The sequence below is a fragment of the Rhinopithecus roxellana genome, chromosome 3, assembly GCF_007565055.1.
Source record: "Rhinopithecus roxellana isolate Shanxi Qingling chromosome 3, ASM756505v1, whole genome shotgun sequence".
Lineage (NCBI taxonomy): Eukaryota > Metazoa > Chordata > Mammalia > Primates > Cercopithecidae > Rhinopithecus > Rhinopithecus roxellana.
Window position 1 is genome coordinate 144,963,233 of NC_044551.1, and position 14,955 is coordinate 144,978,187.

Sequence of the window (14,955 nt, forward strand, 5' to 3'; positions counted from 1 at the left end):
CATGATGTCTAATACTCTGTGGTAGCCTTGATTCTCTAGATTATTTGTGGGTGAATCTACAGCTTGGTTGATGTAGATCTACAGCTTTTCTGTGTCTAGAAATTGAAGTGGCCTCTCTGGGTAGCCATGTGAGAAAAAATGTAATTGTTACCATGCTTAGCTGTAGTTTTGAGATGAGTACAACTTCCTACTCATTTTTTAAAAGCTACTGATTCAAAATAATCAGGTTGCCACAATAATGCTATATTCTTCCTTAAATGGACTCGACTAGTACAAAGTGAATCAGATAATTACAAATCATCTTATCCAAGCCCTTCACTTTGTGAGGTGAAAACCAAAGACAATAAGGGTGAGGGTTGGTTGACAGCTGGATTACGGCCCAGGGTTTCAGACCAGCAGTCCCATCTATAGCTAGATGCTGCCTTGGGAGAGTAAAGACCTGCAGATAAACTTGGATAAAGATACCAAGATGGGCTGTTACTCTTAAAGCACCATACCAGTCAGCTTGCTTAGGCTCCATGAAGCCGGGGCCACCTTCACATCTTCTGAATGAAATGGCCCAGGCTAGGCCCACAGTTGGTGAGAGGAGGCAGTACGCACACAATGAGGCCCCGAGACCGTGAGCTGAGAGCAGCTCTATTTGAACCATTCACCAATCCATCACCAACAGCCTGCCTTGACTTGCGCAAACTGTCCAATGTGGAGGCCAGATGATTACCAGGCAGCCATAAGTGAGTCAGTAAAAGGAAGAAAGAGAATCTGGACACTCAAGCCAGCAAAAAAGAAAAAAAAAAAAGCCCTAAAACAATTCTCAATAAGTGGAAATTTCACAGAAATGTCCTGCATATGGTTGTGTACTTACACAGAGAGGATGAGGAAGGTGACAGGAGATGCACATGACGAGGTTACACCAGGGCATTGATAACCCGCCACAGAGCCGTGAGGCCCACTCACGCATGCAGGGCAGGTAAGGAAAGACCCTGTGGCAAGAACTTCCTTGGGCACATCAGTGAACGAAATAGCCAGGGTGTGTATTTTACCCAGTGGTGAGGTCAGAAGAGAAGACTGGATCCCTGAGCTACTTACATCACTCACCTATGCCCCTGCTGGAGGGAGAGTCTGAGGAGCTGGGATCCCTCTAACTGGAATTGGAGATGGACAAGCCTGCTTATGTATAAGCACAGCTGCAGTCACTCAGGTCGCAAAGCATCTGAACTGTATCAACAATTCAGCTGCCAAATCAGGTAGCAAAGCTTACTGTAAAACTATTGTAAATGAGGGCTTCTGTACACTAATCTCTCCCCATCTATGAATTTTCTTTACCAAAAAATAAAAAACTCCCAGCATACTGTCATTTGCTTTGTGGTACTTTTGTAGCTACTGTAAAAATTTTATGTGGATTGGGAGGGATTCCTGTTTGAGATAATTAGGAAAAGAGGGCACTGGGGATTGAGAAAAGGGAAGTAAGGTGGATAGGGAAGCAAGGCTGGAGGGCTCTGGGGAGAAGATTTGGAAGGGGAGGAGGGGAGCTGAGGCCAGGGGAGAGAACCAGCTCAGCCTTGTTGATCGAAGCTACGTTGCATCTTAGAAGCCACTGTGGGCCCCAGGAATTAAATGTCAAGATTCTTGAGAAAAAAAATCAGAGAAGAATAAGATGGACCATGATACAGTGGAAAAATTGTAAATACTAAAACTCATTATGCTGTTTTATCTGCATTGTGGCAAAATGGATTTACCAGCAGCTCACTGGGACTACGGAGAAAAGAGACTAGACATTTCTCATGTGCTAAGGATGGTTCTTGGAATTTGAATCATATAGGATTAAATTTTTTTTTAATTTAAGATGTGTAAGATGGAATGTTTACATTATTTAGTATGCTATGTTTATTACTTTATTTTAATTAATATTTAAGATTTTTTATGGGCTTAAATGCCACTTTTCCTAATTAGTAAATTCTCTTACCACGGAGGTTTCAGGAGCCTGCCCTCATGGTGACCCTATTGAATAGACTGTCATTACTGAGGACCATGCAGCAGACACGTGATGGCTTCTGTGAATATAGTGGCAAAAACTACAATTACTTTGGCACCAATTGCCAAATAGTAAAGACCTGGGAATACCTCCCCCTGGGAGTGCCATTTATAACACATGATTCTCATTAGCAGACCGACAAATTTGATTCTATTTCTTTTAATATACGCTGCACATGTTCTGCTGTGAGGCAGGGCCCATTCTCTCTCTCAAATGCTCCTTGCAGGGTGCCAGGCAGGTGGGTGTCCAGGAGGGCCTGCCAGCTATGTGGCAGTGGGTAAGAAAAGCATTATGCATGCATCACATCAGGGGGGCAAAGTGGCGCCTGACTTGTTTTGTGAAAGGGGAATAAATTCCACAAATGTGCACTGAGAACACGTAAACAGATAACAAGTAGGTGCCTGTCAGTGTAACACAATTTAAAACAGCACTGGGAACCAAAACATCAAAGGGCGTGAGGCAAAATATCTCCAGAATCAGGCCCGGAAAGCACTCCCTGACCAGACCCCAGAGTGTTATTTACTTCCAGGGGGCACCGTGAGGTTTGCGTCTAGTTGGGTGGGGGGGCGAGGATACCACTGCAGCTGGCAGCCTCTCAAGCACTCCACTTACAGAGAAGACCCTGCGAAAGGTGCTCCCAGGGTAGGTGGCACAGTACAGTGGCCTTGCTGTGGCTCAGGTGCCCATGGGCGAGTGCTGTTTCCTCAGAAGATGCGGGGACAGGGGAGCCCCGTGTCACTGTGTCATGTCATTTGCAGATCTGAAACAGTGGATGTTGGCAAGCCACGTGTGTCTGCTTTGATCTACATGACTAGCCTATTTCTTCCCTTCCTAAGTTCCAGTGTCAAGGTTTCACACTGAACTCCAGAGAATCGGGAGGTGTTTTACATGTGTCACGGCTTAAAAAGATGATTTTTTAAAAATCCTTGTAAGTAATTAACAGGGGCACTGACATACCTGTGCGTGCTTTGAGACCCAGTGACGGAGGACGTTCAGTACTCGGTTGGTAGCCGTTCTCCGTATGATAAACTCTTTATCACATGTTCTCTCGGTGTTGTTAAAGCCTTAGGAGGAAAAGAAACACACACGTGTTGCAGTTAAAGCCACTCCCCTGGGACCTGGAAAAGGTCATATATTTTAGGACATTGGTTAACGAAACCCACAGACGACACTTCTTGGCAGAGAGGTGCACGTGGCTTCAGACCGTTGTGAACTCCGCTCACCTATTACACGCTCGGCAGCGAGGCCCTCGTGCAGTTACAGGTGCAATTAAGTAAGTAATGAGCACGTATTTATTGAAGGCCACTGATTAAAGCTAAAGCTGCTCTCCTGACACCTCCATTTATGCCTGTCTTGCTCTGTAATACAAAGCCAAGAAGGAATTTTAACCAAGTATTTGAGTCAGCATTAATTTATACTTTTGCCTCAAAGTAACTGCACAACCGATAACATTTTCAGTATCTGTAGATGGATTAGGCCATATCTTGGCTCATGGATGATTCAAATACTTTACTGTGTATCCCTGTACTGAGAAGCAGTACAGCATCACTGCTAAGAATGTGTATTTAAAAAATACTACAAGAGTAGATTTTAAATGTTTTCACCATACACACACACAAATAGTAAATATGCCAGGTGATAGATCTGTTAGTTTGGTTTGATCATTCCACAACATAAACCTATATGAAAACATCACATCGTACCCCATAAGAATATAATATCTACAATTATTATTTGTCAATTAAGAAGGAAATTTACAAAAACCCCATGGATTCCACAACCGGACTGCCTGCTGTCAAATCACTGTTCTCCCACCCTGGCAAGTTACGTCGCCTCTCTGGTGACCAGCTTCCCATGTTCCTCATGAGATAATAAGCGTACCTACCTCACAGAGCTGTTGTGGGATTAAGACTTTTAATACATGTTAAACATCTAAAATGGCACTTGCACAGCAGTGAGACTGCAATAAATGTTAGCTATGATTACAATTCAATCTTGGTTCACTGTCTTTGAGTCTTCTCTGTGCTGGCTAATGTCTCTATCTCGGCTACCTTTTCATTATCAAGAAACCATTTTAATATTTTTCCACTGACACTCTGTTTTAAAACATTCTGCCTTCCAATCACAATGAAATCACATTTCCTTTAAACATCAATTAAAGCCTTATATAACTTCAGTGGCAAACTTTTTGAAAGAGTTGTCTAGGCTGGGCGCGGTGGCTCACGCCTGTAATCCCAGTACTTTGGGAGGCTGAGGTGGGCGGATCACGAGGTCAGGAGATCGAGACCATTCTGGCTAACACAGTGAAACCCCATCTCTATTAAAAATACAAAAAATTAGCCAAGCATGGTGGTGGGCACCTGTAGTCGCAGCTACTCAGGAGGCTGAGGCAGGAGAATGGCGTGAACCCAGGAGGCGGAGCTTGCAGTGAGCCGAAATCGCACCACTGCACTCCAGCCTGGGCGACAGAGCGAGATTCCGTCTCAAACAAACAAACAAAAAAACAGAGTTGTCTATACTCACTGATTCCATTTCCTCACTTCCTATTCTCTCTACATCCTACTCCAAGCTTCTTATCCCATCTCAGCAACAAACAGCTCCCATTTAAGGTCATATCAATAACCTTCATGCTCAGGGGACAGGCTACAATCTCTCCCTAGGAAATCTCATCTAGGCCTACCACTTAAATGATTACCTACAAGCAAATTAGTCATATATTTATATCTCCAGATCTCTTCTCTGAGTTCCAGATCCATATATGCAATATCCAATTGTCTCTTTCTATTTTCCTGTTATATGTTTCAAACACACTTCAAACTTGATATGTTCAAAAAAAAAAAAAAAAAAAAAAAAAAACCCAAATGGCCTTTACACCAAACTTTGTCTTCTTCCAGTGTTCCCTATCTCAGTAAAGAAATACCACCCTCCCTCCAGTTATGTAAACCTGAAACTTTGGAATTATTCCTGTCCTATCTTTCTGCTGTTTCCTAATAATTTTATCTGCTATATAAATCTCACATCTGTCCCATGTCTTCCCATCTACAAAGCCAAAACTGGGGCTGAGCTACCAGTAACTCTGTCTATGGTAATAGCCTCTGGTCTACTGTAACAGCCTCCCAGCTGGTCTACTCTCACTCTTGCCTCCTCAAATCTGTTCTCCTTGCTGAAGTCAGAAAGATCTCTAGGATCTTAGAAAGAAAATTAGGATGTGTTGTTCCAGTGTTTAAAGCTGTTTAGATGGCTCTTATGATAAATACAAAACTCCTTAACACAAACTACAAGGTCTTTGGTAGTTTAGCCTAGCTCCTCTCAGTCTTTTCTGAAACCATGTTTTCTATTCTTCTTCCATCTTACCACACTTCTTTTCAGTCATTCATCCTCACCCCAGGGTCTTTGCACATACTGCTACATATCTGGAACAATTACCACTCCTCTTTTCACTTAGTGAAAGCCACTCTTGTTTCCAATTTCACTTCTCCAAATGAGCACTTTCCAGCCTTAATTGGACAAAGCCCCCATTACATATCTCACAGCACCACACACATCTACTTTACGGTACTTAGCACATTTGAAATTTTACACTTATTGATGTGATTATCTGATTAATATCTGTGTCATTCATGAAGACAGGGATCTAGTATGATCTTGTTGGGCACGAGCACCTGTCTGGCACATAGCAGAAGCCGTATACAATATATATTTGCAGAAAATGAAAGCCTAGATGAAGTATGAACTTACTAAGTTTTATTTATTTATTTATTTATTTATTTATTTATTTATTTATTTGAGATGGAGTCTGTTGCCTAGGCTAGAGTGCAGTGGCGCGATCTTGGCTCACTCCAAGCTCCGCCTCCCAGGTTCATGCCATTCTCCTGCCTCAGCCTCCCGAGTAGCTGGGATTACAGGTGCCTGCCACCATGCCCAGCTAATTTTTTGTATTTTTAGTAGAGACAGGGTTTCACTGTGTTAGCCAGGATGGTCTCGATCTCCTGTCCCTTGGCCTCCCAAAGTGCTGGGATTACAGGCATGAGCCACCATGTCCAGCCTATGAACTTACTAAGTTTTATTGAATGATATATGACTGTAAGGATAATTGAGTGAATCACTGAAAGAATACTTCTCAGAGCTTATGAGTGAGTTAAGAGAAAAAAAAAACCTCTAAGTTTCTAAAGGCCAGAGGCCCCTTCTCCTTACTCCTCTTCGAATGTAGACAGGCATCTTCCACCCACCAGTGGACATTTTAATTCTGTCAGAAGATGGTGATGATGTGTTCTTGGCAGAGTAAGTATCTTGGAAAAAAAATCTTTTGTTATTAAAAACTTAGAAATTCTGAGTAAAATATAACAAATATCCTTCTAAATGCATAGCTGAGTTCTCAAGAAAGTAAGGAATTTTCCATGGTCAAACACACAGAGGGATCTGAAAAGCAGAACCAAGTCTCTGAACTGAGCTGGCTGTCCTGAGGGGAGGGGAGGCTATCAGTAGCATGGTGTTTGGATCGTGACATCCACATGGTTCAGGAGAAAAAGCCCCAGGGCCTTCATTAAGTGGGAATGGGGAGATGGGAACTGAGACTCCCACATCAACCTGGAACTCTCAAAGGACCACCCCTCTGTAAAAGAATGTAATGGGGAAAAATTTTATCCTGCCTGCAAAAGGAGACTACTAAGAAACTTGTCTGCCTCTGCCTCGGTTGGGTTGTGGGAGAGGGTGGAAACATTCTCCTTGAGAACAGATCATCACAGCCCACCTCCTGCAGGCCAGAGGCTCAGGGTGAACCCCTATTGTGTGGTGTACCCATCTAATGAGAAGGTAAAATAAAAAGTGGCCTAGGCCAGTGATAACCCTGAGGACCCCAACAAAAGCATGTGCAAAACCTCTGCCGAGGAACACACACCTCAGCCTGCACTGGATCACCATGGAGAAAGCCATGAAGAAGAGCTCACAATCCAAAATTACAAAACGCACAAACCGTCCACAGGAGCAAGGATCAGTAGGCACAGGGATCAGGAACCTGATGCTCCCCATCCCACCCCTCCATCACCACCACCAAGAATTTCAGATATGAGAACTATTAGATAGCTCTAATTTAAACATACAGTATATATTCCACATGTGAGATATTAATACAATAGATTCTCCTGGATTATGGAGAATTGGGTTATGCTGCACATGTGAAAGATGTCTAAAGCCCCCCAAATATTTGCGATTTTCTTTTCCAGAAAATGGTACAAGGACTTCTTGGGGGTGGATCTATGATTTTGGGACAGAATGGCTTCCACATGGTTACTGCCACCAATTAGCAGTGTAGTCCATATTTAAATTAAAAAATATTGTCCAAGTAGCTTTCCATTTAGATGGTGGTTTGCAGCAGACACTCCGGCAAGTTGTAGAAAATTGTTCACATAGCTTTAAAGACTGAAAAGTGGTGAGATGGGCATGTCTGATTGGAAGCATGTTAGCATGGACCTCAATGTCTATGTTATAGCAAGAACACACGATCAGCTTCACACATGACAGCACAGTTAAAACAATCACAGCCAATGAGTATACAGCACCCCCTTTTACAAAAAATGATCTATCCAACTGCTGCAGGCATGTCTCTTGGAGAGATGACATCTGGTTTGGGGCATTTCTAAATTGTCCCAAAGGGCATTTGGGACAAATAAGGAATTAAGAACGCCATTTCAGTGATGCATCATTTTTCATTTCATACAAATGGGACACAATCTGTCCAATAGCATCAATGTTATCAATGTGCTTTGCTTTACCCAGTAGATATTTTTCTTTTTCTTTTTCTTTTTTTTTTTTTTTTTCACTCTAGTTGCTCAGGTTGGAGTGCAATGGCACAATCTTGGCTCACTGCAACCTCCATCTCTCAGTTTCAAGTGATTCTCCTGCCTCAGCCTCCCGAGCAGCTGGGATTACAGACATGTGCCACCATGCCCAGCTAATTTTTTTTTTTTTTTTTTTTGAGACGGAGTCTCGCTCTGTCACCCAAGCTGGAGTGCACTGGCCAGATCTCAGCTCACTGCAAGCTCCGCCTCCCGGGTTCATGCCATTCTCCTGCCTCAGCCTCCGGAGTAGCTGGGACTACAGGCGCCCGCCACCTCGCCCGGCTAGTTTTTTGTATTTTTTTGGTAGAGACGGGGTTTCACCGTGTTAGCCAGGATGGTCTCGATCTCCTGACCTTGTGATCCGCCTGCCTCGGCCTCCCAAAGTGCTGGGATTACAGGCTTGAGCCACCGCGCCCGGCCTAATTTTTTTGTAGTTTTAGTAGAGATGGGGTTTCATCAGTTGGTCAGGCTGATCTCGAACTCCCAACCTCAGGTGATCTGCCTGCCTCAGCCTCCCAAAGTGCTGGGATTACAGGTGTGAGCCACTGCGCCCAGCCCCAGTAAATATTTTTCTAAAGAACTGTAGGCAAGATAAAATCATGTAACTGATTTGTATACTACTGTGCACTTGGATTACAACCGGATTTCTACTCTTTGGTTGCTGTAAGATTTATTGCCGCTTTGTGCCAGGTGCTTTGCTAGGAGCTTTACAAGTGGTCTATAACTTAACCCTCACAACCAAGGACAATACTAACAATTGCCATTCATCACATGCCTGCCAAGTGCTAAGTATAGTATCATAAGTAATGTGGCTTCTTCAACATAACAGCAACTGCATAGGTTAAACGTTGTTACCCCAATTTGCAAGCAAAGAAACAAAAACCAAAGAGGCTAAGAAACTTGGCAAAGGTCACAGAACTAAGAAGTGTGAGAACCAGGATTTGAGCCCAGGCCTGCCCATTTCTAAAGCTAGAGTGCTCTTAATTATACCCTAGTGCCAGGATCCAAAGTGTAAGCCTTAAGTTTCTCTTGCAAGTCAGTAAACCAACACTTAAAGGGACAAGAGAAGATGCTATTCGGATATTTGGAGAAAGAAAATGCTTTCCTTTTAATTCTATCTCTCTTCTAAATTTTCAAGTGTGAGAGCATGACACCACTATTAAATAGAGAGATATGTTCATATTGTCATGGATTTTAAGGCAAAACCTTTACTTATCTAATGGGATTTTGAGATTTCCTCAAAATGTGGTCTTTTCCCAAACTCATCACATTTCTTACGTGACACTTATGTGGACCAGAGCTTTTCTTAGTGTGGACTGCAGTAAAAAAGTTTGAAAGTGATTGATATAGACAATCTGATTACTAGCACTATGTTTAGAGAATCTGCATTAATTTCCCTGAAATCCTGGGTAACCAAGTTTGTGCTTTGCTATGAAACATGGTGAGGAAAAAGCAGAAGATGCTTCTCCTCCTGTCACTGTGTTGCTTTGCTCTGTCACCAAACACTCTCTTCATTCTCTCCCTGATCCTCCAGCCTCTCCGCCTCTGCCTGATTCCTTGGTTCCTCTTTTCTAGGGTTGTCCCCATTCCGTTCTCACTCTCTTGGGGACATGCCCTATCTCGTGGTTTTTCTATGCCTTCCAACCTGACACCTCCAGTTCCAACAGTACCCCAAACTCCTCATTTCAAACTTCCTATTAGACATGTCCATATTAACGACACATTCTCCTCTCCTAAGAAACATATCTAAAAACCAAGTGTATGCGTCTTTCCTTCCAACTGCTTCCCAATCTAACTTTCCCATTGACTTCATGGGATAGTCATGGTTTCAACCTCTCCGGTGGGACACTTTACTCTTCTTTGTCCCTCCTTGGTTTTTCTCATTTAGTCAATAAATTCTGTGAACTTTTGGTAGCACTAGTTAGATTTATCCCTTCTTTTCCGTTCTCCTGCCGCCATGCTGTGTGCTGCACATACGGGTTGCAGCTATTGTCTCTGAGATATTCTTCCTTTCTTCATTCTCTCTGTTCTTATATTCTCTTTCTGTCCACAATTCAATTATTCAATCAGTATCTATAAAGCACCTACTACATTCCAGATACTGTGTAGGTACTGAGTGAACAAAGGAAGATGCTCCCTGCTCTCGTGAAGTTTGCTCTATAAAGCGGGAGGAGATGGCCTGCAAACAAGTAAGACACCAAATTTACAAAACTCAAAACCCTGGAAATGAGTAAGGTGCCTATGTCTTCCAGAATAATCCTCCCAAATACCCCTTTGTTACTCTTCCAGCTCAAGTACTTCTCATGTCTCCCTATTGCCCACAGAACCAATCTAGAACATTAGACATGATGAGATTAAGTAACTTGTTCAAGGTTACACATCTACTAAACTGAAAATAACCGGTCAATGCAGACAAGCAGATTTTCCATACATACATCATGGTAACAGTGTTCACTGAGTCTATGAATTGACAAACTGTTTCTGGAGAGATGATTTAGGATAATAGTTATGATTATGGAAGCTCAGCTTTAGTCTGGATAAGGCAGGACATTTGGTGTAGTAATTTGTTGGTATATTCAACTGCTTCTAACCTACTTCCATCTTTATTTGTTTATTTTTTTGAGACAGAATGTCACTCTGTCACCTAGGTTGGAGTGCAGTGGCGTGATCTTGGCTCACTGCAACTTCTGCCCCCTGGGTTCAAGTAATTTTTCTGCCTTCTTAGCCTCCCAAGTAGCTTGGATTACAGGCGCCCACCATCACACCTGCCTCATTTTTTGTATTTTTAGTAGAGACGGGGTTTCACCATGTTGGCCAGGCTGGTCGCAAACTCCTGACCTCAGGTGATCCACCTGCCTTGGCCTCCCAAAGTGCTGGGATTACAGGCGTGAGCCACCACACTCAGCCTAACTGCTTCCATCTTAATGGAGTACCAGTTGGCAATCTTTTGTTTTCAAGGCACAGAAAATCCAACTCAAACTGGCTTGGAGTAAAAAGGGAATTGCTATTTCACATATCTGGAGACAGCGATAGTTCTAGATTCAGATCTCATTTGATTCAGAAGCACATGATGTCATTTCTGTCTCACTGCCAAGCAGAAAAGACGGGTAAGGCCTTGCTAGTCTTATAATCTCACCACACATCATCCAGAGGATGACAGGGCATTCTCTCTGGAAACTTCCACTGAAGATACAGGAAGTTTCTAGCCTAGGGCCCCCAAACAAATCCTTGCATTTTGTTGACATAAACTGCATCATAGGCCTTCTATGAACTCATCATTTGACAATGGTAGGGTTAAGGGGTGGTAAGTTCCCACTCAAAGCACATGGCCAGAATGTGAAGGGGCAGTTTCTTAAGGGTGTTATTGGCAAGATGCTAACAAGGCGATGAACAAATATGCCTCAGAGTTGATTTGTTTGTCTGTTTTTGCCTTTCTATAAGTGTGTTCTTATCTTTCAGTTTTTAAATTTGTCTCCTTACTCAGGTTAACCTGAGATTTTCTCTAAGTGCAATTAACTGTAACAATAAAAAAAAAAAAAATCCTTGTAGACTGAGGGAAAGAAGCTCAGCAGATCTATCATTATTTGTGATGAACAATACACGAAGAATGGTAAAATCAGTATCTTTGCTTTCATCTGTCAAGGAAATCAGTAATTAAAACTGTCAACTAAATTGTTCTCATAGTTTTTTTTAAACACATGTGTTGTTTAGATTCTTAAAGGAATGATTATATATTGTATTTAAAATGAAACTTAATGAGAACCTTTGTGTATTATTTTAATCCTCATAAATCCATAAAAACATATTCCTTGTTTTTACAGATGAGGAAACTGAGCCTCATAGAAGTCCAACATCCACCTAAGGTCACAGATGGCAAAAAAAAGCCAGGATTTATGACCAGGTAAGACTAAAATGCAGTCTCCTCCCACGGACACACACCGCCTGTGTGCCAACTCATGAGGAGCAGCAAGTCGTTCCTGGTGATTCTGTGTAATTATCAGCCCTCCCATCGCTGCTGTCATCAGCTTTTATGCTGCTATAGAAATGCAACAAGAACATACTGCCAGGAGAAAGGGGGAAGGTGACTTCTGCCAAAGGAGAATGGAGACGGGGGTCAGTGTGAGGTGAAGCCATAGGGTGAGCCAGTTTAAAGACTTCCAGAAATTGTCTGGGGCAAGAAGGAAAGAGGTTAGAAACGGAAAGGTGACAACATGTTTGTGGGAGACAATAACATGAACCAGTTGCAAAATTAAAATAGAGTGCTCTGAAAATTCAAGAAATATAATACTCCAGGTCAGTTTCTTGACAGCAAAATCCAAATTACTCAGAAAGGCCTTTGAAAATACAGCAAATGCTCTAGAAATGGTTAATATACAGAACACACACAAAAGGAACACACTTTGAATTTTCTGATAATTTTCTGCTCAACTTTGTGACCAACTATCTAAAAAGTGAAGGGAGGGAGATTTTGTGTGCTTTAGTTTGAATTCCTTGAGGGGGCATTAGTCACCTCCTGTGGATAAGATGTGGCACTCCAGCCTGATGTGAAACAATAGTCACCCCCTTGGCATTAAGCAAACTTTCCCCACAAACCAAAATAATAATGAGTTTTAAACCCTTCTGCATTTCTTTCTACAAAATCCTACCTACACATCTAGAAATGCTTTTCCATGGGAATGGGATTAGGAGTGAGTGGTAGCTTCTTATCAGGGAGGGTACATTTACAGCGTGTTCAGTTGTGAATAAGCATGCACCTGCATATGCAAGGAGAGGGGGGTGGCCACCGAAGCAGTGGAGATATTCTGAAGATGCCAAATTAGAGAATTTTAGAGATGGTTAGGAAGGGAGGATGAAAATGGGCCATTTTCTTCTCAATTTTTCATATATAATAATTTATACAAAGAGGTTTTAATGTCTAAACACAGTAGGCTTTACCATTACAACATGAATGGGAGGAAGGGTGGGAGGAAGGGCGGAAACCGGGAAGCACAAAGCTGCCCCAGCTTGGTCAGACAAAATGTTCACCAACCATTTGTGTGCCAATCAATGGGTAGGAGTTTTCTTTTGTGGACAAGGAAAATAATTGGTTGCTCATAGGAATCTATGTTCTACTGGGAGGAGGCAGACATAATAAATAATAAATCATACAAGTGATATTATTATCTATAGGCAAATAAATAAGGTAAATTCCAATATTGAACAGAAGAAGAGCAACTAGGCCCATGTGAAAGAAAGTGCACATTGGCTAGCTCGGGCTGTGGAAGGCCTTTCTAAGGAGAAACACAGGAGTCGGGACATGAATGAAGAGAAGGAGAGAGTCATGTGGAGATTTGGAGGAAGAGTGTTTCGAGCAGAAGGAGCAGTGATTGAAAAGGCTGGGACAGCTCTGCTTGATGGAGGGATGGGAAGCAGCCCAGTATGGCTGCAGCCCAGGAATCATGGGGACAGGAAAAGGGAGGTAAAGTCAGAGAGTAGGCAAAATCACCAAGCTTCTTTTAAGTCAGTTTAAATAGCAGAATTTTATTCTCTGGTATTGGGAAGCCATTAGAGGGTTTTGCCCAAGGGAATCATATTGTCTGATTTACATTTTGGAAAGGTTACTCTGGCTGCCATGTGCAGTGTGGACTGAGGGGGCAAAGTAGAATGAGGAGAGGCCAAGAGTGAGGTAGTGATGCAGGTGATGCACATGGTGCAGGCAAAGCAGGTGGTACAGGTGGTACAGGTGATGCAGGTGGTGCAGGTGATGCAGGTGGTGCAGGTGATGCAAGTGGTGTGGGTGATAACAGTGGTGCAGGGAGTGCAGGTGATGCAAGTGATGCAGGTGGTGCAGGTGGTACAGGTGATGCAGGTGGTGCAGGTGATGCGGGTGGTGTGGGTGATAACAGTGGTGCCAGTGGTGCAGGGAGTGCAGGTGATGCAAGTGATGCAGTTGATGCATGTGATGCAGGTGGTGTGGGTGATGCAGGTGGTGCAGGTGATGCAGGTGGTGCAGGTTTGGACAAAGGCTGTGGCTGCAGATGGTAAGAATCGTTGGTGCTGGCGGGGCTAAGATGTGCTGATCAATCAGATCTGAAGGTCTATACTGAATTGAATAGTATTCTCCCCAAATCCATGTCCATACAGAACCTGTGAAGGTTACTTTATTTGGAAATAGGGTCTTTGCAGATGTGACCAAGTTAAGATGTCAAAATGGATTATGGTGAGTCCTAAATCCAATGACTGGTGTCATTATTAGAGGGAAATTTGGACACAGACACACTCAGAGGGAAGAAGGCCATGTGATGAAAGAGGCAGATATTGGGAGTCCTGATGCCACCAGCTGGGGAGCCCCAAGGATTACCAGCAAACACCAGAAGTTAGGAGGAGGCAAGGCAGGATTCTCCCCCAGAGCCTCCAGAAAGTATGGCCCTGATGACACCTTGATTTTGGACTTCTGGCCTCCAGAACAGTGAGAAAATAAATTGTTGTATTTTTAGCCACCCAGATTTAGGTAACTTGTTATGGAAGTCCTAAAAAATGAATTCGAGGTCTAAGGGAAAGAGGAATCAGGAATGGCTCCACTGTTCGGGGCCTGTGCAGCTGGGTAGATGATGATGCCACTTCCTGAGATGGGGCAAGGGCAGGTTTGAGGGGGAAAATCAAGAGTTTGATTTTAGACATAGTTAAGTGTGAGATGCCTCAGACATCTAATGATCACACTGGAAATGCAAATTGAGAGTATCAGCATTTAAACAGTACTTAAAAATCAGAAGCCTGGATGGGCTCACTTAGGTACAGAGTGTAGATGAGGAAAAGGTCAGATGAAGCCCGTGGCCCCACAACCTGGAGACATTTGGTCAAAGAGCCAGCAAAGCAGACCAAAAGAAGGAGGAGAGCAAGTCCTGGGAACCCAGCACGTAAGTCTCATGGAACCCAAGAGGACAGGAAGTGTTTCAACAAGGAGGGAGTGATCATTGTGTCAAATGCCGCTGAGAGGTTGAGTAAGACAAGGGGATTGGATTTGACTATCAAGTTATCAGTTTGTCAGTGACCTGGGTCAGTCATTCCAAGAGTGGTGGAGTAAAAGTCAAAATTGAGGGGAAAAAG

At 43.0% G+C, this 14,955-nt stretch overlaps 1 protein-coding gene across 4 annotated transcripts in view; it reads right to left on the bottom strand.

The window, feature by feature from the left end:
* RASGRF2 (Ras protein specific guanine nucleotide releasing factor 2) overlaps positions 1–14,955 on the bottom strand; it is a 275,484-nt gene that overhangs the window by 47,130 nt on the left and 213,399 nt on the right. For all 4 annotated transcript variants that reach the window (XM_030926934.1, XM_030926935.1, XM_030926936.1 and 1 more), the window contains exon 18: positions 2,990–3,096. In XM_030926934.1, coding sequence (XP_030782794.1) covers positions 2,990–3,096 — 107 coding nt within the window. The remainder of the gene's footprint in view (positions 1–2,989; positions 3,097–14,955) is intronic.